General features: G+C 43.0%; 1 protein-coding gene across 3 annotated transcripts in view; it reads left to right on the top strand.

Annotated features, from left to right (window-relative positions):
- Window positions 1-14089, top strand: part of CSNK2A1 (casein kinase 2 alpha 1) — a 55008-nt gene extending 40919 nt beyond the window's left edge. For 2 of the 3 annotated variants that reach the window (XM_047852114.1, XM_047852115.1), the window contains exons 8-13: window positions 4187-4297; window positions 5224-5325; window positions 6951-7051; window positions 7819-7967; window positions 9053-9139; window positions 11129-14089. In XM_047852114.1, the coding sequence (XP_047708070.1) occupies window positions 4187-4297; window positions 5224-5325; window positions 6951-7051; window positions 7819-7967; window positions 9053-9139; window positions 11129-11244 (666 nt within the window). In that variant the 3' untranslated portion in view covers window positions 11245-14089. The remainder of the gene's footprint in view (window positions 1-4186; window positions 4298-5223; window positions 5326-6950; window positions 7052-7818; window positions 7968-9052; window positions 9140-11128) is intronic. The other variant, XM_047852116.1, reaches the window with a different exon arrangement.
- The last annotated feature ends 9282 nt before the right edge of the window (window positions 14090-23371 follow it).

Raw genomic sequence — 23371 nt, 5'->3', positions numbered from 1 at the left:
GTTTAGGCACTTGATAAATGTTTGGTAAATGAATGAACTCATTAACAAATCATAATGTTGAAACCACTATCATATTCCTAAGAATACTATCAAGAAGGAAATAGATTCGGGGCGCCTGGCTGAGTCAGTAGGTGGAGCATGCAGTTCTTGATCCCAGGGTCGTGAGTTCAAACCCCATGTTGGGTGTAGAGATTACTTTTAAAAAAGGAGGGGGACACCTGGGTGGCTCAGTCGGTTAAGCGTCCGACTTTGGGTCAGGTCGTAATCTCATGGTTCATGGTTTTGGTCTTCTCATGGGGCTGTGTGCTGACAGCTCAGAGCCTGGAGCCTGCTTTGGATTCTGTGTCTCCCTCTCTCTCTGACCCTCCCCAGCTTGCACTCTGTCTTTCTATGTCTCAAAAAGAAATAAACATTAGAAAAACAACAACAACAGGTTAGTGGCCAAAACATTAACTTTGGGCAGGGAAGCTGGCTTCTAGTTTCATTTATTAAATAATTAATCTCTTGGGAAACTCATTTACCTCCTTTTTCTTTTATAATGGGTATAATAATAATTGCTCTGCATGCCACTAGACTATTATGAGAGTTAAGTATACACGGCTGTGACATAGGTAAAATATTCAGAAAATGCTGCTGCTTGTTAGCAAGTGTCATGAGGCCCCCGAACTTTACAAATGCTTTTAATGAGAGCTGCACTGACCACATGACTTTATAATCAGTTTCTTAAGGTGACCAAGCTCACCTTTTATAGGCAGTAATAGCTATCTGTTGTATACTTTGGGGACATAGTTGATTTATTCATTCAACTAATATTCATTTAGACTCACACTGTTTAATAAGTATTGTTTTAGAGGCTGGGGATATATGTGTGAGACAAATAGACAAAAAAATTCTTGTCCGTAGGGAGCTTGCATTTGCAGGAGGCTGGTGGGATAGAAAGTTAATAGTGATGTTCCTGGAAGAGGGGCATCTGGGTGGCCCAGCTGGTGCTGACTTTGGCTCAGGTCATAATCTCACGGTTTAGTTCATGAGTTCGAGCCCTGTATCAGGCTCACTACTTGTCGGCGTAGAAACCGCTTCGGATCCTCTGTTCCCTCTGATCCTCTCTCTGCCCCCCCCTGCTGATGGTCTCTGTGGTGATGTGGAAGAGAAATCATAAATAGGGAATCGTAAAGGGTGTTAGGGTTTTAAATATGGTTGTAAAAGAGAAGGTTTCATTGGGAAGGTGACACTTGAATGACATTTGGAGGGAACCAGCCATGTAATCTCAAAAACAAATGTGTCCCAGATAGAGGAAATGGCAGGTGCAAAGGCCCTGAGGCAAGAATGTGCCTGGCATGTTGGATAGATAGAGCTAGATAGAATGAACAGGGGGGAGCGAAACAAAATGAGATCAAAGAGATAGAGAACCACATCATGTAAAACCTTAAAGATCGTTGTCAGGCCTTTTCTCTGAAGATGCAGAGCTTTTTTTGCAGGGTTTGAGCAGAGGGTTGACATGCTGTCACTTAAATTTTTAAAAATTCATTACACATCTTTTAGAACAATTAAAAATAGTGACAATACCACATGCTGGCAAGGATGCAGAGAAACTCCATCTCTAATGCACTGCCAGCAGGAACATGGAGTGGCCCAGCCGTTTTGGAAAATATCAGACTATTGTTTCTTAGTTTGTTGGTTTCTTTTTTTTTTTTTTTTTTTTTTAACGTTTATTTATTTTTGAAAGAGTGCAAGCAGGGGAGGGGCAGAGAGAGGGGGACAGAGGATCTGAAGCAGGCTCTGCACTGACAGCAACAAGCCTGATGTGGGTCTTGAACTCACAAACTGCGAGATCATGACCTGAGCCGAAGTCGGCCACTCAACCAACTGAGCCAGCCAGATGCCCCTACTTTGTTGGTTTCTTAAAAAGCTAAACGTATGCCTACCAAACAGTCCGGGAGTATGGCATTTATCCCAAAGAAACAAAAAACTTCGGTCCACCCAAAAACCTATATGTGAACATAGCTTTATTTGTAATAGCTCAAAATGGAGAAAAACCCAAATGTCCTTCAGTGGGTGAATGGGTAATTGAACTGTGGCATTATGTGGTAGGATTACTAAATAGTATTCTTCAGCATTAAAAAGGAAAGAACTGGGGGCTCCTGGGGCTGGCTTAGTTGGTGGAGCATGTGACTCTTGGGCTCGGGGTTGTAAGTTCAAGCCCTGTGTTAGTTGTAGAGATTATTTAAAAATAAAATCTTTTTTAAAAAAAGGAAAGAACTACTGGTAATGCACCAACTTGGTGAATCTCATCCTGAGTGAAAAAAAGCAGTCACAAAAAGTTACATTAATGGGTCCATTTTCAAAATGACAGAATTGGAGCTTGAAAACAGGGGTTGCACCAGGGGTTAGGAAGTGAGGGGAAGGGATAGCACAAGGGATGTGTGTGGTGATTAAACAGGTCAATGTCTTCTGGAAGTTACATGAACCTACATGTGATAAAATTGCAAGAACTACACACAAATGCATGTATATCAAACTGAAAAATAAGATCTTCCTGAATCATAATCATTTTTAAATGAAAAGCTTTTGCTCTTTCAAAAGTAGAGAACAGAGGTGCAGGGCAAGAGTGAAAGCAAGGAGACCAGTTAGGAAAAGAGACTGTTCCAGGAAGTCAAACAAGAGATGGTGGTGGCAGTGGATGTGATGATCACGGTCAGAATATGGTAGAGCCATTTGTCAGATTTGCTGTGAGGTGTGAGGGAAACAAGAACCCAGGGTGAAAATTTTTGGCCTGAATGACAGGATGACTAGAATTACTGTTACCTGAGAGGGGAGAGGCTGTGGGTGAAGCGGGTTTTGCAGGGAGTGTTCAAGAGGTTTTGTTTGATATGTCTGTTGGGTGGCTAAAAGAGTCAGTTGGCGGGAGGCACAGGCTGGGGAGTCTAGGGGGGAAAGGCTGAGGTGCTGTGTGTGAAGCCATAGACCAGAAATGGTCATCTGGAAGTACTTGTTGATTTAAAAAAAAAAAAAAGTCAAGGAGAGCTCTGAGGCACTAATGTTAAGGGGTTAAAAAGAAAAAGCGTAAAAATGTTATGCTTTCTTTTGTACTTTTTATTACGTTTCCACTCATTGCTGATACAAGGTAAACGCTGTACCTAGTTAACAGTGAACTTACATGGACAGGGCCAGAGTGATCGGGCATTACTCAGGCCCTACTGCTTATACTTGAGATCATGGTCATGCTTTGCACAGTGAGCAAATAAGGTTGCCTCTTGGGCTTGCCTACTGCTTTTTCCATTTTGAGGATACAGTTTGGTCAGAATTGTTTGTGTGGCTTTTCCCTTACTTTGTTCACTCAGCAAATATTTTTTATTTTTCTTTTGTGTACTGGGCATTATGTTGCATTCTAAAAATTGCAGAAATGAATTACACAGTCTCTTCCCTTAAGGAGCTTACAGTGCATATTGAAAAAGAAAGATAGAAAATGAATATACAGTAAAGAGTTGTAGGTTCTATTAAAGAAATATATTTGGGGTTCAGGGGACTAAAGGCATGGGTTAGTTCTACTTGGATAATTAGAAAAGACTTCATTGAAGGGCTAACTTAAATATCTCAAAAAATAGGGATATGTTCAGTAGGAGTCTAGGTTGGATAGCAGAAGACATTCTAGTCAGAAGAACAGTTTGAGAAATTGTGCAGAAATGCAGAATAGATGGTGTTTTTCGGAAACTAGAAGTCTCACTGGAGCACAGGAACTAGATCATGGAGAACCCTGTATGCCAAGCTAAGAAGTTTGATTTTCATTCTAAATGCTTTAAATAGGTAGTCACTGGAAAGGTTTCAGTAGTGACATGGCTGGTATTTTTAAGAGTATTCTTTTTTCCCCCGATTTATTTATTTATTATTATTATTTAACGTTTATTTATTATTGAGAGACAGAGAGAGACAGAGCATGAGCATGGGAGGGCCAGAGAGAGGAGGAGACATAGAATCCGAAGCTGGCTCCAGGCTCTGAGCTGTCAGCACAGAGCCCAACATGGGGCTCAAACCCACCAACTGCGAGATTATGACCTGAGCCAAGTCGGACGCTTAACCGACTGAGCCACGCAGGCGCCCCTTTTAAGAGTATTCTGATGGCAGTGTGTGGGGTAGCATGAAAGATAAAATTGCTCATGATTTATTCTTCCCTTTTTTTTAATTTCAGCTGCGACTAATAGACTGGGGTTTGGCTGAGTTTTACCATCCTGGCCAAGAATACAATGTCAGAGTTGCTTCCCGATACTTCAAAGGTCCTGAGCTACTTGTAGACTATCAGGTGAGCAGAGAAGGGCGGATAAAATTTCGGTCCTGTGTTTTGCACATAATTTGTAAAAATGTCGTTTTGTGCATTTGAGTAGGCCGTTTATGCACATACATGGCTGTCCCTTTTATATGAATGTAAAACATGAATCACTTCAGTTCATCCATCATAACTTGTTCTTATTTTCATAACGTCAGGAGAATATGAATAGATCTGCATTTGATCCTAACTGAAGAGAAGGTACACCAGAGATACTTTTTGGAGTCAAATTGAGAATTGTAAGGTTTAACCAACCTTAAAATAAACTCAAAAATGTTCTCTTGTGATTTTCCTAAATTGTATTTTAAAGACCTTCCCCTTGACCAAAAAAGAACAAAAGCCCTCTTTCTCCTCACAGGAACAAAATCCTTGGGAGTACCTTTCATGCCCGTTCCTCGCAGGTGTTTTTATCAGACACATTGAGAAGTTCAAACTCTGTCCTAGAAATGGCTTTTCTGGGATCTTGAAGCTATAATGCAGAGCCCAAAACACATTTTATGCATAAAAATATTCTTCACAACATTGTTTATAATGGTGATGAAAAACAAAGCACTATCTAATTATAGGAGAAATTAAAGATTAAATTCTGGAACATTTATGCACTAAAATAATGCTACACATTAAAAGGGTTCCATGGCCTGTAACAGTTTGGGACCTTCTTAGGTAAGTGAAAAGAGTAGATTCCAAATAGTATACAGATTGTTTTGAAACGGGGGTGGGGAGGGTATATAGAAAAAAGACTGAAAAGAAATAAATGAAGGTGTTAACTGGTTTTTGGACTTTTGGACTTTGGGTCAGTGGAGTGATATATATTTTTAATAGTAAAGAGCAGTATTTTCTTTTGAATTACAAGATATTTCATGTATGATAACTAATTTTTTTTTTTTTTTACTTTAATGCAGATGTATGATTATAGTTTGGATATGTGGAGCTTGGGTTGTATGCTGGCAAGTATGATCTTCCGGAAGGAGCCATTTTTCCATGGACATGACAATTATGATCAGGTGATAATTTTGTTCCTATTAGGGAACTTACTGGTCTAACTTAATGATGGCTAGATCTGCCTACCCATTTAGAAACTACTGCGGATCTTGCTAAAATACAGATGACCAGCCCCCACTTGAGACTTGTTAATTCAGAATCTCCAAGGGGGGGCCCTACAATATTTTCAATTCATTGCTTATTCAGCCAAACTGACATTGATTTTCAGACTGGTGTTTTGGGAGCCTTTTGAAATCAGAGTTTTTCTCTTAGTTGTCTTAATTTGCAGTGCTTGCTTTATTGCAAAATATACGTGTAAATTTTTTATTTTTTTATTTTTGTAAGTTTACTTATTTTGAGAGAGAGTGTGAGCAGGGGAGGGGCAGAGAGAGAGAGAGAAAATCCCAAGCGGCCTCCAGGCTATAAGCACAGAGCCCGACACAGGACTCGAATTCATAAACCATGAGATTGTGACCTAAGCCGCAACCAAGAGTCAGATGCTTAACCGAATGAGCCACCCAGGTGCCCCTGAAAATTATTTTATAAAACATATACAATTAAAAGAATACTGGTTTAAGAAATAGAACATTACCTTAGAATCTCCTAGTGTAAGCTTTCATTAAAGAGTTGTTTCCCCCAACATGTTGGGAATATTTCCTCCAACGTGTTGGGTTTATATGTAGTGTTTCTGTGATCCTTTTGTCTCTTTATACGGATTAAGTTGATGTTTGTAGATGATGTTTTTTATACTAGCTTCACTTCCCCATAAAGAACAAGGGGCCATTTCTTTCAAAAGAACCTGGAATGATTCTAGGACATTGTGGAAGGTACTGTTGCCTTATTTGAGCATAATGACCATTTTTAATGAGTCAAAGAATACCACCTGAATTCAGTTAAAAATCAGTAACCCTATTCTCAGGACCATGCAGTCCAAGCAATACAGAAAAAAAGAATAGTCACTTCTCTCAAATAGTTCATACTCTATCCAGTAAGGGAACTGAACATATAAGGAAATAAGTTAGCCATAAATGTCAGAGTAGAATCATAGACCAGGTACAAAAGGCAGTTGTGGTGGGAGAGTGGTCTGAATGTACAAGAGCAGCTTCCCAGAAGAAGGGACATCTTCAGTTGGGCTGTGAGGCAGGACAGTGCTTGATCAAGGAGACATTTCAAGGGGAAGGAAGCAGGTTATAAGACCATTTGTTCGGGTGCCTGGGTGGCTGAGTCGTTAAGTGTCCGACTTCAGCTCGGGCCGTGGTCTCATGGTTTATGAGTTCAAACCCCACATCGGGCTCTGTGCTAACAGCTCAGAGTCTGGAGCCTGCTTCGGATTCTGTGTCTCCCTCTGTCTCTGCTCCTACCCCGTTCACGCTCTGTGTCTCTCTATCCCTCAAAAATGAATAAACGTTAAAAAAAAATTTTTTTTTTTTTTTTGCTTTTTTCCTGACACCTTCACATTGAGTGATAATTTAGGGAATTTTATATGGAAATCCATTCCTGCCATGCAAAGAAATTTGAAATATATTGTTAGAAGTTAGCATTCATGCCTGTAGTCATGGTGACCCCTTTCTGTTAATTCAGTTAAAGCCGGTTGATTTAATTATGTAATGTGTTTGTGGTGTGGGTTTTTGTGTCTCTTCAATCCTAGTTGGTGAGGATAGCCAAGGTTCTGGGGACAGAAGATTTATATGACTATATTGACAAATACAACATTGAATTAGATCCACGTTTCAATGATATCTTGGGCAGGTAAGTCCTAAAACAAAATAGTTACATTTTCTTTGCCAACACAGTTTTCTCTGCAAGTATGTCGGTGGTCTGGCCGTGCAGGGTGCTGCATGAACGGGTCTGTTGTAAAAGGATTGCACCAAATGGCCTATTTCCCAGATTCACTTACCAGGAGTTTGAGTGTGGAGATTATGGTTACAGATTGCTGTCAAGTGAATGAAATGTTTAGAGTCAAAAACCAAAATCTCTTGATTTAACTTGTTTCTCCAAATGACAAAAACCCTCTCTAAGGGAGAAATAGGAAAAGGAAATGCATACTTCAAGACTGATTTGCAAACCGTGAACGCTGACAATAGGAATTAGACACAATACGAATCGATTAGCCACTTAACTGGAGGAGGTGGACTTGCCTGATGAAAAAAGGCTTCTGCTGGCCAAGTGGCAGAGATGCCAGGAATTGCTGTGGGGGTGGGAAAGAGGCCTGGTGACCCAGCCACCTGACCTCTTTGCTACACAGGACAGGAGCCCTTAATCCTATCAAGTAACCTGAATTACGTTTTGTAGAATCGTGAGGACCCAGATATCTCTTTTCTGCAACACTGCTATTTCCAGTCTCTCCAATTAGCTTTGTTGTCTCCCTAGTGGCAGAGGGTACATGACCTACTCTCTGGAGTTCTGATCTCTCTTTGCTATTGGCTGGGCTCCTAGCCACTAAAGAAAATGTAGGAGTGAAATGTTGGGTTTCTGTGCCCCTCGGTCTATTTCTCATTCCCACTTTGGCTCTACAGACACTCCCGTAAGCGATGGGAACGCTTTGTCCACAGTGAAAACCAGCACCTTGTCAGCCCCGAGGCCTTGGATTTCTTGGACAAGCTGCTGCGATATGACCACCAGTCACGGCTTACCGCAAGAGAGGCCATGGAGCACCCCTATTTCTGTGAGTCTAACTGTCCAGTCCACAGAGCCTGTGCAGGCCCACCCAGGAGACTGTGCAAGGCAGGGGAGAATATATGTTGTGAAGAAAGCTCTGGGCCCAACAATTGAAATCCCAACTGCCTTTAGCTTGCCTTCAAGTTACTTGACTCAACGGTGAACCTCGGTTTCTTCAGATGGGGGACAGTAATGGCAACAGTCTTGCAGAATTGTTGGGAGGACCGTGGTTGTTTCACAGGCTACTTGACCCGTGATCACTCCTAAACAAACTGCTTTACTTCCTGTGTGGGAGATATTTCTCAGTGGCTAGTCTGGAGTAGTTGGATTAGAACGGCAGCCTTTTATCTGGCCTTGTCTGGCACTCGTTCACTGGAGAGAGTCAAGGAGGTTTGAGTATCTTATTGTATGAACATCTTGACCTGGGTTTGTGAGCATAGCTAACTGTGCTGTTCTGAATGTAAATGCCACTTAGTCCCACCCCATCCTCACTGTGACGTTAGCCTTAATGTTGGATCACTCCTTGGGGATTGGTGGGATGGTTTTATAGTGAACTGATTATAATCTTGCCCACTGTTCTGTGCCTGACGCAAATGGACGGGCTGATTGAGGTGGAGAGTGAGGTCTGTGGTAATAGCATCAACCTGCACAAACCTGTAGCTTTTGCCCATTTGGCACCATGCTTGACCAGCTGAGCTGCGGACTGAAATAAAAGCAATTTACTCTGATAAAATATTACTGTCTTGGCCAGGTTAGATTGTATTGTCTCATTAAAACCTAACAAGATCCAAAAAAAAAAAAAAAAAAAAACTAACAGGATCATTTTGTTTTAAATTAGCTTTTCTATGGATAATGACCACATCTTCCTTCCATTTGGTTTAAGAGTTGGCCTTTACCACAGTTTGATAGGAAAGATAATCCTATTTCATGTTAGTTGTTTAATTCATGGTGAAGGTTCTTGCCACTTTATGTTCTTCTGGGAATAACATGGACTATAAATAAAATACATACAGAGAGTGAGGATGGCTGCTTTAAGGCCCCAGACCATTACCTTCAAGTGTAACAGAACTTAACCCTTTTTGTTTTCTCTAGATACTGTTGTGAAGGACCAGGCTCGAATGGGCTCATCTAGCATGCCGGGGGGCAGTACGCCTGTCAGCAGCGCCAATATGATGTCAGGTCAGTTCTCTGCTAACTTTCCGGGGGGGGGGGTGGGGAGGGGGGGAGTAGAAATCAGTTATTTTTAGTTTTGCTCCCTCTTTGTGGCCTGATTTCTTATGGCTCTTCTCTTTTCTATAATGTTTATCTTCTTCTTGACAGTACTGACCTGTGTGGTCTCCTCACCAGGCTTCCAAATGCTTTTTTGACACCTGGTTATGTTAGTGACACTGCCTTGAGTAGGGTATCAACAGTCGCTTCTAGGCCAGAGTCCCAAAAATTTCTCACGGAGAGGCTTGAAAGTCCCAGTAAACTATGAAAAGTAAGAGGAGATCTTTGTCTCACAGTTTAGAGTGACAGTAGTTGCATGATTCCCAGAAACAAGATTAAGAAATTGAGGGTGGGGGGAAAGGTGTATAGATCTGTATGTGTACAAGGATGCTTCTCCAGTTTTCTCCCAGAGCATCTGTCATGTGCCTAGCAAATTGTAAAGGTTTGTATGAAATGATTTTTCATTATTGTTGAGTCTTCTTGATTGAAAGCAAGTTTGTGTGTAGAATACACACTTTTGTAAAAGAAACAATAGACTTATCCCCTGAGAATTCGACATGTAGGTAGCATCCATATGGGTGTACTTGTAGTCAGGACATTTAGTCAGACACCCTCAAAGAACTGTTGTCACAATTCTTTTTTTAAAGAACTAGCTACCTTTTAGAACTCAAGGTATCTTGAGGTATCCTCAAGGTATCTTGCCTATGGGCAAAATGATATATATCCAAATCCAAGGCTGCTGATTGTAGCCTTATTTGTAAGAGCAAAACATTCCAGCTTTCAGTAGGGAACTAATAAAATGAATTATGGGATATCCATTCAGTGGAAAGCTATATGGCCAGAGAAAAGAATAAATGTTTCATGTTCTTTTTTTACCTCTAATTCCAAAATAGTCATGTGGAATAAAAACAAGAGTCAGCGCCATGTCCAAGGCCAGGAGTGGCAAGAATACATAATCACATTTTTATATGTGATTTTTATATGCACATTCTTACATAATTATATTCATATATATGCATAAAATATTTCTGGAAGGATACACCCCCAAAATGGTACCATAAGTTGGCCAAGCAAAAGGGTAAGAGAAATTTTTCACTGCATACTCTTCTGCACTTTTGGTATTTTGAACCATGAGAATTTATTACCCGTTCTAGAAGTGTATCTGTAACAATTTGAAAATTAACTGGATGGTTGAGGAAGGCAATCTAACTGGTAATTCTGGTCATTAGATGAGTAGAAGAAACCAAATAAATTCTAAAACACCATTTTAGCATTTCCCCACCAAAAATGACTTTTGGTAATTTGGAAAGCTGCCAGCTAACTAGGCGTCATGATGTAAGAACACGTGAGCTTTGGCTCTAGCCTCGTGCTGTTCAGTAGAGCCGAGATTAGCCACATGTGGCTATTTAGATTAGTTAAAATTGAATACAGTTTAAAACACAGCTCCTTAGTTGCACTAGCCAGATTGCAAGTTCTCATTAGCCACTTGTGGCTAGTGACTACCATATTCACAGAGATTACAGAGCGGAAAGTTTGGTTGGAAAGCGCTGCCCTGGAGACAGGCCTCAGTTTTCAATTCAAGAAGAGTTGCTACTTACCAGCTGTGTACTTTGTACAAACTGCTTAAACTCCCCCAGCTTAGATTTCTTTACCTGTCTCTTCAATTGACTTAGAAATTAATTGTAACTTGAAATTAGATTTAATTTGTAAAAATCTGGCTGTGTAGAGGCCTTCAGAAAAAAAAAGAATTACTGGGGCGCTTGGCTGGCTCGGTCGGAAGAACATGTGACTCTTGATCTCCGGGTCATAAGTTCAAGCCTCATGTTGGGTGTAGAGATTACTTAAAAAAGGGAAAAAGAGAATAACTGTTGTGTCACTTTTGAAACAGGTACTGTGAAAAACCGGTGGCTAAGATTTCCATGGTTGGTGTCTGGCTCATTGTTAGCTGTTTTCTTTTAGGGATTTCTTCAGTGCCAACCCCTTCACCCCTTGGACCTCTGGCAGGCTCACCAGTGATTGCTGCTGCCAACCCCCTTGGGATGCCTGTTCCAGCTGCCGCTGGCGCTCAGCAGTAACGGCCCCTTCTGTCTCCTGATGCCTAAGCAGAGGTGGGGGAGTCGACGCTCTCCTTGATGCAGCTTGCGCCTGGCGGGGAGGGGTGAAATACTTCAGAAGCACCGTGTCTGAACCGTTGCTTGTGGATTTATAGTAGTTCAGTCATAAAAAAAAAAAAAATTATAATAGGCTGATTTTCTTTTTTTTTCCTTTTTTTTTTTTCCTTTTCTTTTTTTTTGTAACTCGAACTTTTCATAACTCAGGGGATTCCCTGAAAAATTACCTGCAGGTGGAATATTTCACGGACAAAAATTTTCCCCCCTTTTAAATTTAATTTCTCATCACTAAAGAACAAAGATGAGCCAGCCTCAATCCCGGCTGCTGCATTTGGGTGGAGATCTCTTCCCATGTCCATCATTGCTCCCCCACCATCCCACACTTTGGGGGATTTATATCTCATGCTCTTCTCCAGAGATTATAAAAATGTAGCTTCTTCAAGGGAGGTGGGAAGGAAGAAGGAAGGGAGGACCCAACCTACAAGAGCGTTGTGCTGCTGGTCACTTTTATCACTTTACTCCAAGTGCTTCAGTGGGGTTGTCATGGTGAATCTAGTGGAAATATGTCTTAGTTTCATTGAGATGCTGAATATCACCTACCCAAAGTGCAGACAGGTCCTGAAAACTTCAATCTGAATCATGTCTTATTAACCGAGCCCTAAATCCAACTCACTTAGACTTCTAGTTTCAGTTTAGTTTAAAATGTTAATACCTTCCCTCCCAGTCTCCTTACCTTGGTCCTCTCCGCCTTCATCTCCCCACATGCTCTGTAGCTGGTGGGAGGGGGAGGCAAAATCTTTTCCAGTTTTCTTTGACTTGGCCATTTTGAATTCAGTTAGTTACTGGGCTTAACTTATTGCTTTTTGCAAAAGAAACAAACATTGTCTATATAGGTTTCATGCTAGCAACTCTTTCAGAGCTAATGGAAGATGTGGCCACACGGAGTTTCATTTTAAGCTTCCTGCCTTCTTTTCTTCCTTTCTTCCCCTTCCTTCACATGCCATCCAGTGAGAAGACCTGCCCCTCAGTCTTGTAAATGTATCTGAGAGGTAGGAGCAGAGCCACTATCTCCAGTGAAACTGAAATGGTAGACCTGTAATTGTGGGAAAACTATAAACTCTCTTGTTACAGCCCTGCCACCCCTTGCTGTGTGTATATATATAATACTTTGTCCTTCACATGTGAAAGATCCAGTGTTGGAATTCTTTGGTGTAAATAAACGTTTGGTTTTATTTATCAAGGTTAGATTTAAGTTCCCTGTGTAAAGGTCTCGCTGGGTGGGTGTCTCACGTTCACATCTGAGGGGCCTGCAGCCCTGTACCGTGGAGGCTTCCCAAGGCCCCCATTTTTATACACCCCTCATTTGACCCATGGTACCGGGCAGGGCAGAGAGGCCTTAAAAAAGCACCACAAGCCAAAGCGTCTCTGGGGATTAAGGATCCTTTGCCATAAAACTCATTTTGTGTCTCAGCAGTGCAGGGATTGGGGATGGAAAAGTCGCCAGTTTTTGTGTGTTTGTGTGTGTGTAAAGTGGATTTTCCACTGTAATCCAACCACCTAAGTTTATCAGGTGCTTCACTGAGGAAGCCTAGTTTTTTAAGCACAATAGCAAAACCATCAGCTCTGTATTTTCTCCTATTCTTTCATTACAGTAGCTGCTTGTGGGAACTAGGAAAAATTCTTCCAACATATTTTAAGGCCTAAAGTCTTAGTTCCCTTTTCTCCTACCTTTATAGATCATAAGCCTTTCTCGCCTGGGCGCCATAGACAAACAATTGTTTCAGGAGTTGAATTTAATGAACTTATCTAACTTTATAACCCATCTTGGCTCTAGTAACTTTATCAAGGTGGTGGCTTTCGTGAATATAATGGTAAACTTTAGAGGAAGCTAAAGCCTCCTTTTATAACGCTTCTCGACCATAGGGAAAACATTCTGACAGTGTGGCAGGGTGATTTTCTTTCTTGTGGCCACTTACAGTGGATATTTATTGTTCTTGACCCTTTTATGCCCTAGAATGCTGTGGGGGTTACCATGTGGAATTTGTGCAGAAGCTAAAAGCACCGGATGTGCCAGAGATGCAATTTGTGATTACGTTTGCACTGGATTGTGATTTGAACAGGACACTTACGACTAATGAATTCTTTCTTTTGAGGTGGGGAGGAGGGTTGTAAATCGAGACTTCACATCCCACCCTTGTAGCTCAGAGAATCTAGTTGTGGCTGGGGCTGATGTGGGGAGCTGCAGACAGCTGGACCTCCTAACACGCATCAGGCCTTGCAAGAGACGGAAGGTGAATGCAGAGGACTCTGAAATGCCACCCAAGAGCCTTTTAAAATAAATAGAAGTTTTTAAAATGCTACTTAAGGAGTCACTGCAGAAGCATGAAAAAAAAGAAGACCCAGTTGGGCGGGTGGGTGGGGGGGCAAGGGTTTACAGAGTAACAACTTCTGTGTTGTTGTAAATTACCTCATCTGTATACCTTGTACTGGGACACTTTATTTCTCAGCGCTGCCTGTGTCTGCAGTGACTAGATGGCAGGAAACGCAATGCCAGTATAAGACAGTTGTGTTGGCAATTACTCTGAAAGGTTTTTTAAGTAATTTTTAACTTTGTTTGAAGTGCCCCCCTCTTTTTTTTTTTTTTTTTTTTTTTTTTTAAGTTTGAAGTCAGAAGCTCCCCCTCGTCCCCTTGATTTATTGGTTGTAATTGTATTGTAATTGGTATAACTAAAACATAACTGTGCTGGGAAGAAGTTGTGCCATGAAGGTCTTTAATTTTTTTTTTAAATAAAAACATTTAAACATGAAATGTCCCTGCAGCCTGAGCAATATGCTTCTCAAAAACCGACACCGTCTGTGTTAGATGGCTTAGGTCTCGTGTGTTTTGAATTTAATACTGGGTTGATGGAGATGTGAAATGGGATGGATTAAGATTGGTTGAGGAGCACTGAAGTCTGGAAGTTTTTGACATCAAGATTCAGTAAAGAGGGCGTGATGTTGTTGCTAAACAGGACTGGTTTCATTCTTGCCCTTGTCACATACTTGGCCACTTGGCAAGTTACTTAACTTCTGAATCTGTTTCATCATCTATGAAATGGGGCCACTGCTGCCTTGGGATTGAATGAGAGTAAATGTCAAGTATCTGGCACCTGTTACGCCCTTGATAAACCTAGTTTCCCTGGCCCCCTGGTATGGAGGATTGGTCCTTGGTCCTGACTTTGCAAGTGATTCACAGTACTGTCCATCCTTGGGACCTCCTGGGACCTCTGTGCGTTCAGTCAGGGTGAGGTTGGGTGAGGTGTCTTCAGAGTTCCTTTTCAGCTCTAACACTGATTTTAGAAGGTTTGAGTGATGTTTTAAATAAAAAGGTCCATGGAGACAGCTTGTTCATTAGCAGAAAAGATCGGTGTTGAGTGAATGGCAGTAAGCCCTGTGGAAGGTCGGCCTTGGAGATAACCTTAGCCCTGGAGGCAACTTGCAGTCTTGGGGCCTGGAATGAAGATGTTTCTGGTGAGCTTACAGGAACATATTTGGCAGCTTAAGCAGAAACTACTCAAAGGGCTGGTAAAAGAGGTGAAATTTAGTTGACTTGCTTACCACTGCCAAATGAGTAAATTCTGTAAGATTATATATTTGAATTGCCATTCGATCTTTCTCGTTTAACCACAACTTTAAAAAATTGAAATCAGAGGAAGTGCTGTTATCCCAAACTTCTAGTTTCCTTTAAATGTTCACTGCATACTATTTTATGACATCCACATGTCATTAATATTGGGCGTTGAAACGTGTGGTTTAGGTGAAAGGAACTATTGTGTAATACCTTGTATCTGAAATGTCTAACTTTCATGAACTTTATTTTATTTCCCTGAACTTCATTTCATGAATTTATTTCCATTTTATACAGGAGACAGGAAGACTAAATTGCTGGAGTGGGCCCGTTAGAGACAGAGCAATCTAGTTTTTAAAATTGTCTTCAGAGTATGGCTAATTACCATAGTCCTAAAATAGTTGAGAAAACTGGAGATTGGTTGACAGACTGGGGGATTTTAATTTCCTCTCAGTCTTTAAATTTCATCTTGCCTCACCTGTTGTCAAGTGTGGTTATAATTAGAACTGACCGTTGGACATCTCTTGGAAAACTCTGGCTGTTCACCGCTGCCTGCAGATTCCCACCAGCAGATTCTCTCCCAAGATTAGGGTTGGGTTGGGTGATTGTGCAGTCACCAGTCCTTGCCTACCCCCCCTGCTGGTAATCCCCTCCTACCTTGTGCCGAAGCGATAGGGACTGTGGCTGATGGTCCCCGGTGACATGCTTGTTAGAGAGACTGTCTCCCCGGGGCCTTTTCCTGCTTAAGGAAAAAGTTAGTAACCAGAAGACTTTGAAGTAAAGAAGTCCCCGGTTCCCTCCTCAAAAAACACGTGTCTAAAAACCTTGATCTGAGCAGATGTCCCACCCTGTCTCAAGTGCCCTCAGCCTGCTTCCCCCACTGCCATAACTATCCCCTTGCCCTTCTGCCTGGTTACACTTGAACGTTGATTGTATTGTTGTCTCTCTCGGCCTACACGTAAACTCCCGCTGACCTTGTAGGTCTTACTAATCTGTGTATCCTCATAAAAACTTTTCAGAAAGTATGCCAATATCCCTGAGGATGGAAGAGGATTGAATAGAGTAGCACAGGGAAAATGCTTAGCACCATACCAGGCTCATAATAGATGCTCAGTAAATGGTAATTCCATCCTCGGCTCCCACTTCCACCTTCCCACACACACGCACACATTCCACCACACGTGTGTGCACGCGCACACACAGTAAGTAATAAAAGTACTACTGCATAAAGGGCATCTCAGATCAGAAGAATCTGGCTCTTAAGTTTGCGGCTGTAATTATAAGCCACAGGCCAGACTGAACTAACGTGACAAGAAAATGTTTATTTAATGAGGCCTTGGTGAAATCGTAAGTGGCTGAAGACTAAGCAGTGATCCTTACCAATTTAGTAGACTTGGATGCTAAGGGAGTCCTGCTTTCCACCATTGTATATAGTAATAGGAAATTCAGGCTGTTCTCTGGGTAAAATAGATGTATAGTGGGTGTCACAAGATAGTCTGGTTCTGGAATCAATCTTCACGTATTCAAGTACTTTCTAGATTTTATACCTTACTATGATGCTGTGCTAAATGTCAGAGAAATAACCTAGTAGAACTTAAGTGTCCTGGTTCTAAACAGAGTTCTGTCTGGGTGTATGGTTTGGGGTCAGTTAGTTAATCTCTGAATCTTCACAAGTGATTTAAATTACCATATAACACTTTGGACCTGTGCCAGTTACAAAGAAGCTATAACACACCCGTGAGCCTACCGTTCAGGTTAGGTCTGCATTACCAATACAGATGAAGCCCCCTTTGCCCTTTATTTCCTGATCACATCCTCCTCCTCTCTTCCCCTCTGCCCCAGAAGTCCTAACGTTTTCTGCATCTGTAAAATTGAGGTCTAAATACCTGCTTCATAGGGTGGTGGTTCAGACTCAACAGTCAGTGCTTGGAAAGTGCCTGGCACACGCTGCAGGCGAACTCCATGCTCCTTTCCACTCTGAATTGTACAGTTGTGCAGATTCATATGCAGAAAGACAATGTCACATGTATAGGGAGGCCATAGATTTGTGCATTCATCCCTACAGTTTCACAGTAGATGATTGTAAAGTGTCTTCTTTAAGGAAAAAAAAAAAAAAAAAAATCCAGGGCGCCTGGGTGGCTCAGTCGGTTAAGTGTCAGACTTCAGCTCAGGTCGTGATCTCATGGCTTGTGGGTTCGGGCCCCACGGTGGGCTCTGTGCTGACAGCTCAGAGCCTGGAGCCTGCTTCGGATTCTGTGTCTCCCTCTCTCTCTACCCCTCCCCTGTTCATGCTCACTCGCTCGCTCTCTCAAAATAAAATAAACATTAAAAAAAAAATCCATGCATTAAATGTGACAGATTTTTAACAATGTAAGTCGTTTCTAATTAGCATGTAGGCCAGCATTACCTTGTCTGCGCCCACCCCATCTCACTCATTTCCCTCTAAGACTATCATTCTGTCGTCTTTGAATTTTTAATTAATCTTCTGAAAGCTAAATAATCTTGCAGTATAGCAAATTTCAGTGTGGATTTGCCTCCCTGTGGCCATGATAATCACCAGGGATTCTTCGTGGTCTCGCTATAATGTCTCCAGATGGGAGTTTATAAAATGGCCAATCCATTTCTTGGAGAAGTTCCTGAGGGGATTGGGTATTTCTGAGTCAACTTCATTCTTGCATCACCCGCTTTGACGGAGTTTTCTTGCCTTCTCTAATGAGAAAAAGGAAAAGCAGCAGCAGCTGGTAAATGATTTCCTGGTCTCACCCTGTGAGTCAGTCTCAGCTACAGATTTGTAGTCGTCCCCAGAAAGGGAGGACCTTGCTTCTCTCTGTATGAACAGTTCTGGGAACCCCACGGTGAATTTCCCACGAAGAAGCTTACATACCCACAGCTCTCCACACTCTGATAAATACTTTCTTCCGTTCCCTGCTCACCCACTCAGCTCCGTCCCCCTCAGCCCAGTGTCCTTTATACATTCACCTGATTGACTGGTCTTTCCAGACGTCATGTGTTTATATGAGAGGCCCTTCAGCAAACATTAGTTGGTGTTCGTGAACCTGGCCCTGTGCTAAACAGTGGAGATTGAAAGAGATGAGACATAAGCCCAAGGGGAAACGTGTTCTTGTCAAACAGAAAAGTGGGAAACAAAACTGTGCAAATGGGGCACCTGTACTCAAAAGAAAATGTTTCCAGGAAAAATCACATTGCCAATCAACATAGTAGACCCAGCTAACTGCCTCTTGTTCTAAATACATGAGGATGCTGACTAAAATAACACTTTACTTTCAAGTACATAGCCAATTTCAAAGAAAGAAATGGAAATTCCCAGGTGGCAGAAGGGAAGACCATTCATTCTGAAGGTAAGTGGATTTTGGAAGTCACAGTGACCCCCAAGACCCCAGGCATGGAGACAGATGGGCCACAGAGGCTAGGGGGTAGGGTTTGAATGCCCCGAGGGAGATAGGAGACAGCCTCAGGGCCTTTCAAGGTAGAAACTGAAACAGACTGCCCCTAAGAAAAAGATTGGAAGAAAATAAAATACTAGCTGTAGTCGCCTCTGGGAGGTGAGGTTAAGATAAATGTCAGAAAAACTCAATCTGCAGAAAGGAATCCTGAGCACTTGGGGCAGAGAGAACAGTCAAGGAAGCCTTCCCAGAGGTAGGGCTGCTGGAGCTGGTTAGGAAAGCGGCTCAGCCTGAGCAAGTTTGAGCTACCACGGCCTGCACCTGGGATCAGACCCCATGTCTCCCGGCCCAGTTCTTCCTGGACTGCCTTTCCATAGCTGCACTGCCGAGAATCTCTGTCCAGGTTTCTAGCCAGTCATTATAAACTTTTTCTTTCTCTCTTTTGCTCTCTGTTCCTTTCACCAAAAACACTAACTCTTCACACAGATCTCTAGGTCAACTGTAACTATAGTTCAGCTGATCTAAACTGGATTCAGCCAAACAGCTCTGCTTCAGGTTAAGGCTGGGCCGGGCTCCTGTGTTTTTGGACTCTGGTTTGCTCCATGTGGTTCCTTTTGGGACCCATGCCGAAGCTACCCAGGGTATGCTCTTCTCACGGTGGGTTGTTGGAGCACAAGAGGCCAAATGAATTCATACAAGCAAGGAAATACTTGAAGAAATAAAGGTTGGGAATTTTCCAGTATTAAGGACAGACGCCAAGCCACAGATCCAAGAAGTTCAGAGAACACCAAACAAATCTATACACACACTAAGCATTTCAAAAATGCTAAAACAAAGAATCTTAGAGGCCAGCCCAGAGGGAAAATAACTTATGATATACCGGGGAAGCCAAAAATTACCAAATGATGCAAGACAGAAGACAATGGAGTGACCAGTGCTGAAAGAAGAAAACCTATCAGCCCAGAGCCCCACACCCAGTGAAAATATCCTTGAAAATAAAGGACAAATAAAGCCTTTTCTAACTAAAAAAGAACTGGAGGGATACATTGCCAGAAGATCTGTTTCTACAAGAAATACTGAAGTTCTTCAGGGAGAAGGAATATGAAACCAGACAGAAATGTGAGCGAGCCTACCATGAAATACAGAGTGCCGGAAATGGAATAAATGAAAGCAAAATTTCAAAATTTTGAATTGCCTTAAGTCTAAAGAGGTCAGCAAGCCTATAAAGGAGCAGGTAAATATTTTAGGTTTTGCGTGTCCTCTTGTAAGCACTCTAACGCTGTGGCATGAAATGAGTCGTAGACAATAGGTAGATGTGCATGGCTGTGTTTCAATAAAACTGTGGACTCTGAGATTTGAGTTTCATGTAATATTTATGTGCTACAAGTTAATGCTTTTGACTTTTTCCCCCAAATCATTTAAAATTGTTTTAAAGCCATTCTTGGCTCATGGGCCACCCTTTAGAATGTGTATTTATAGCATATGTAAAAATAAAAAATGTGTATACATGAATGGTGGTATATCTGTACAATGAAATACTGAGCAATAAAAGGAATAACCTTATCCAATAACATGGATTGGTTTTGAAATAACTCTGAGTGAAAGCCAGGCAAAAGTATGTACTGTTTGAGTTCATCCATGTAAAATTCTAGAAAATGCAAACTAATCTCCAGCGACAGAATGTGGTTTAGTAGTTCTCTGCAAGTGCAGGGTGGGGGCCAGGGGTGGGAGAAGGGGAAGAGAAGGAAGGAATTTAAAGTAGTAAAGAACAGGAGCACCTGGGTGGCTCAGTCAGTGGAGCCTCCGACTTCGGCTCCGGTCATGATCTCGCGGTCTGTGAGTTCGAGCCCCGCGTCGGGCTCTGTGCTGACAGCTGGGAGCCTGGAGCCGGCTTCAGATTCTGTGTCCCCCTCTCTCTCTGCCCCTCCCCTCCTTGCACTCCGTCTCTGTCTTTCGAAAATAAATAAACATAATTTTTTTTTTTTTTTTAAGGAATAGGGGCGCCTGGTGGCTCAGTCGGTTAAGCGGCCGACTTCAGCTCAGGTCATGATCTCACGGCCCCACGTGGGGTTTGGGCCCCACGTCGGGCTCTGTGCTGACAGGTCAGAGCCTGGAGCCCGCTTCGGATTCTGTGTCTCCCTCTCTCTCTCTGCCCCTCCCCCACTCGTGCTCAGTCGCACGCTCTCGCGCTCTCTCTCTCTCTCAAAAATAAACATTAAAAAAATTTTTTTTAGTAATAAAGAATAAAGTATATGACCACAGCATGAAGAACAGAAGGGAAGAAATGGGAATCCACTTTTTTAAGGCCTTATACTGTACACGAAGCAGGATATCCTTTGAAGGCAAACTGGTTAAAGAGGTGTGTTGTAAATCCGAGGTCAATCACTAAAATTGGTCTCTCCATCTCTTTCCCACTCTCAGCCCGAGTTTGGTACAGGGTTCCACCCTGGCTTAGTGGTGGAGCAGGAGACTCAGGCCTAACCAATCAGCATGTAGAGGCCACAGTGACTGGTCCAGGCCCAGGCAGGTGGCAGCGCCAATGACACATGTTCTGGCTGTTCTCGGGAATTCTGGGACAAAGACAAATCCACTGTTATTTCACAGAGTCAGACGTAGAACTATGTGAGACCCTGCCAGAGGCACTGCCAGAGCCCTGTTGTGACCCAAGACCTGTAGGTGAGTGCAGTCAACAGGAAGGGGCGAGCAGCTGAGAGATGGAGAGAGGACACAGAAGGGCAAGAGCCTTTCAGTTCTGTGAGCCAATAAGGCTTTTGGCCTGAGTTTGTTTGGGCTGCGATTTTCAGTCACTTGCTGTGTAACAAAGTACCACAAATGTATTCTCTTTCCCACGGCTCCGGCACCTGAGTGCGGGTTAGCTGGGTCCTTTGCCCTGGGTCTCACCAGTCTAAAATCAAGCTGTCCACCAAGTCTCTGATCTCAAATGAGGCTCAGGGTCCTCTTCAAGCTTACTGTTGGCCAAATTCAGTTCCTTGTGGTGTGGAACGGAGCCCCTCCCTACCTAGAGGCTGCTCGCCTCCCTGCCACGTGTCCCTCTCCGCAGCATGGAAGTTTACGTCTTCAAGGTGAACAAGAGAATGTCTCTGCTGCTTTGACTTTCTCCTGCAGGAAGGCCTGCACCTTCTTTTGAAGGACTTCTCTGATGAAGTCCACCCAGGCCAATTTCCCTTATGACTACTTCAGAGTCAACTCATTTGGAACCTTCATCATGTCTGCGTAATCCCTTTACCTTTGCCGTGTAACATTGTGTATTCATGAGAGAAAAACCCATCATATCCACAAGTCCTGCCCACACTCAAAGGGAAGGGATTATTCAGCCACGTACACCATGGAGTGGGAATCTTGGGGACCACTTTAGAATTCTGCATACCACAGACACCTGATGCCCTTGTGCCTTACACTCAGTCATGAATCCGTTTCTGGAATTTTCCATGTTCTACTAGACTTCAAGGTTGTTTCCTGTCTGACCTCTTTTCACTTGGCTTTACAATTACCTGGTTACTTGTCTCTCTTCCCCATCAGAAGCTAAAAAACCGAACGAATATTCATCATTCTACATCCCAGCTCACAACCTGGCTCCATAAACATTTGTATGGATAAGTGGAGGTGATTCTTACACTGAGGATGAGGATTAATCTAGATGGCTTTAAGGACCACACTGATTGTGAAAATTCTTTAATCCCACCCTGCTGACTGCATCCAGTCCAAACTCAAGTATGGTTTAAGAGGTCCTACTGACTTGCCCCATGCACACTTCTCTGCCCTCACCACGGTCAAAGTCCACTTCCCTATCATACTATGCTGTAAGAAAGAACATTAAACCACTTCATTTCTAGGCTATGGTTTGCTTAGTTGTTTCCTTAGCCTAGAACGCTCTTCCCTACGTCAACTGACTTAATCCTGCTGTTCATCATCTAAATAAACAGAAATCACCACCCCAGGAAATTTTTCTTCATCACCCTCTCCTGCCTCTGTGTGTGGCTGATGCCCCTCCCTGGGCTTCTATAGCCCTCTAAGCTTCTTTCCCGCTTTCCTAGAACTTGGTATCTCTTGTAAGTTGAGTCCACCTCCCCTACCAACTTGAGCTGTCCTGGAGAGCAGAGAACAAAGCTTCGTTATTTGGGGTCCCAACACTGGCCTGGTGTGGGTAAGGACCACGAATAGTTGTTGGACAAAGAAATGCGTTCCATCTCTATTTTGTGATTTAGGGTCTTTCAAGATATTCATACTTCTCGGTGTCCTGGGCCCCGGGGCAGGCCAGCCTAGCAGGCCCTGGCTTACCTACAGGTTCCAAGCCCAGGCCACAGGGCAATGGGCATTGGCCATCACAATGTTCAAGCGACAGGCTGGTTTCTATTGGCCCGGGAAGGCTTTTTAAAAATTCTCGTTCACCACCTAGTGCTCCTTTCAAAAAGAATAGGCATGGGGAATTATGAGGCTGGTATTTCTGGTCCTGCTCTCACTTAGAGCTTCACGGTGATGAACTGTAGTTAGACAACGTGCTGCCCAGAGATGAGGAACCAGCCTGAGACAAGAACTGGTTACCTCCTCTGGGACACCTTGTTCCAGTTGCTGAGCATTTGACAGTAGCTTTTCCCTTTCCCTTTTCCCCGAGAGCCAGCCACTCCCCTGTTTTACAGAGCATCAAAGTTGGCCCAAGCCTTGCTAGGACCACACACTTTAGCCCTAGAGCTGTGACGGGGAGGAGAGCCTGTCTCGGTCCCATCATTCCCGCAGGCAAGAATTGAGCTGTGTCCCTGTGCTCTACACTCAATCACGAGTCTCGGTTTCTGGGATTTTCTATATTCAAAGACCTGGTTAAGACAGTACTTTTATCATCATTATCATTTTACAGATAGGAAAAGCAAAAGAAATGACAAAATCTGGTCCCGTACACACCTACTCAAGTGTGCCGCGCGCTATAGCTCGGCTAGAACTCCGGGGCGCGCGCTTCCTCTCGCCGCTTAGGGCGCCCGCGCGCGTGTCCCCCGACAGCCGTCGGCCTAGCGTAGCGGCTGGTCACGTGCAGGCGCGGGGGCGGGGCCCGCGCGGACGCCTGCGC

This window comes from Prionailurus viverrinus, chromosome A3, assembly GCF_022837055.1.
Source record: "Prionailurus viverrinus isolate Anna chromosome A3, UM_Priviv_1.0, whole genome shotgun sequence".
NCBI classification, from domain to species: domain Eukaryota; kingdom Metazoa; phylum Chordata; class Mammalia; order Carnivora; family Felidae; genus Prionailurus; species Prionailurus viverrinus.
The sequence above is the reverse complement of the archived record's forward strand: the minus strand, read 5'-3'. Positions and strand labels throughout refer to the sequence as shown.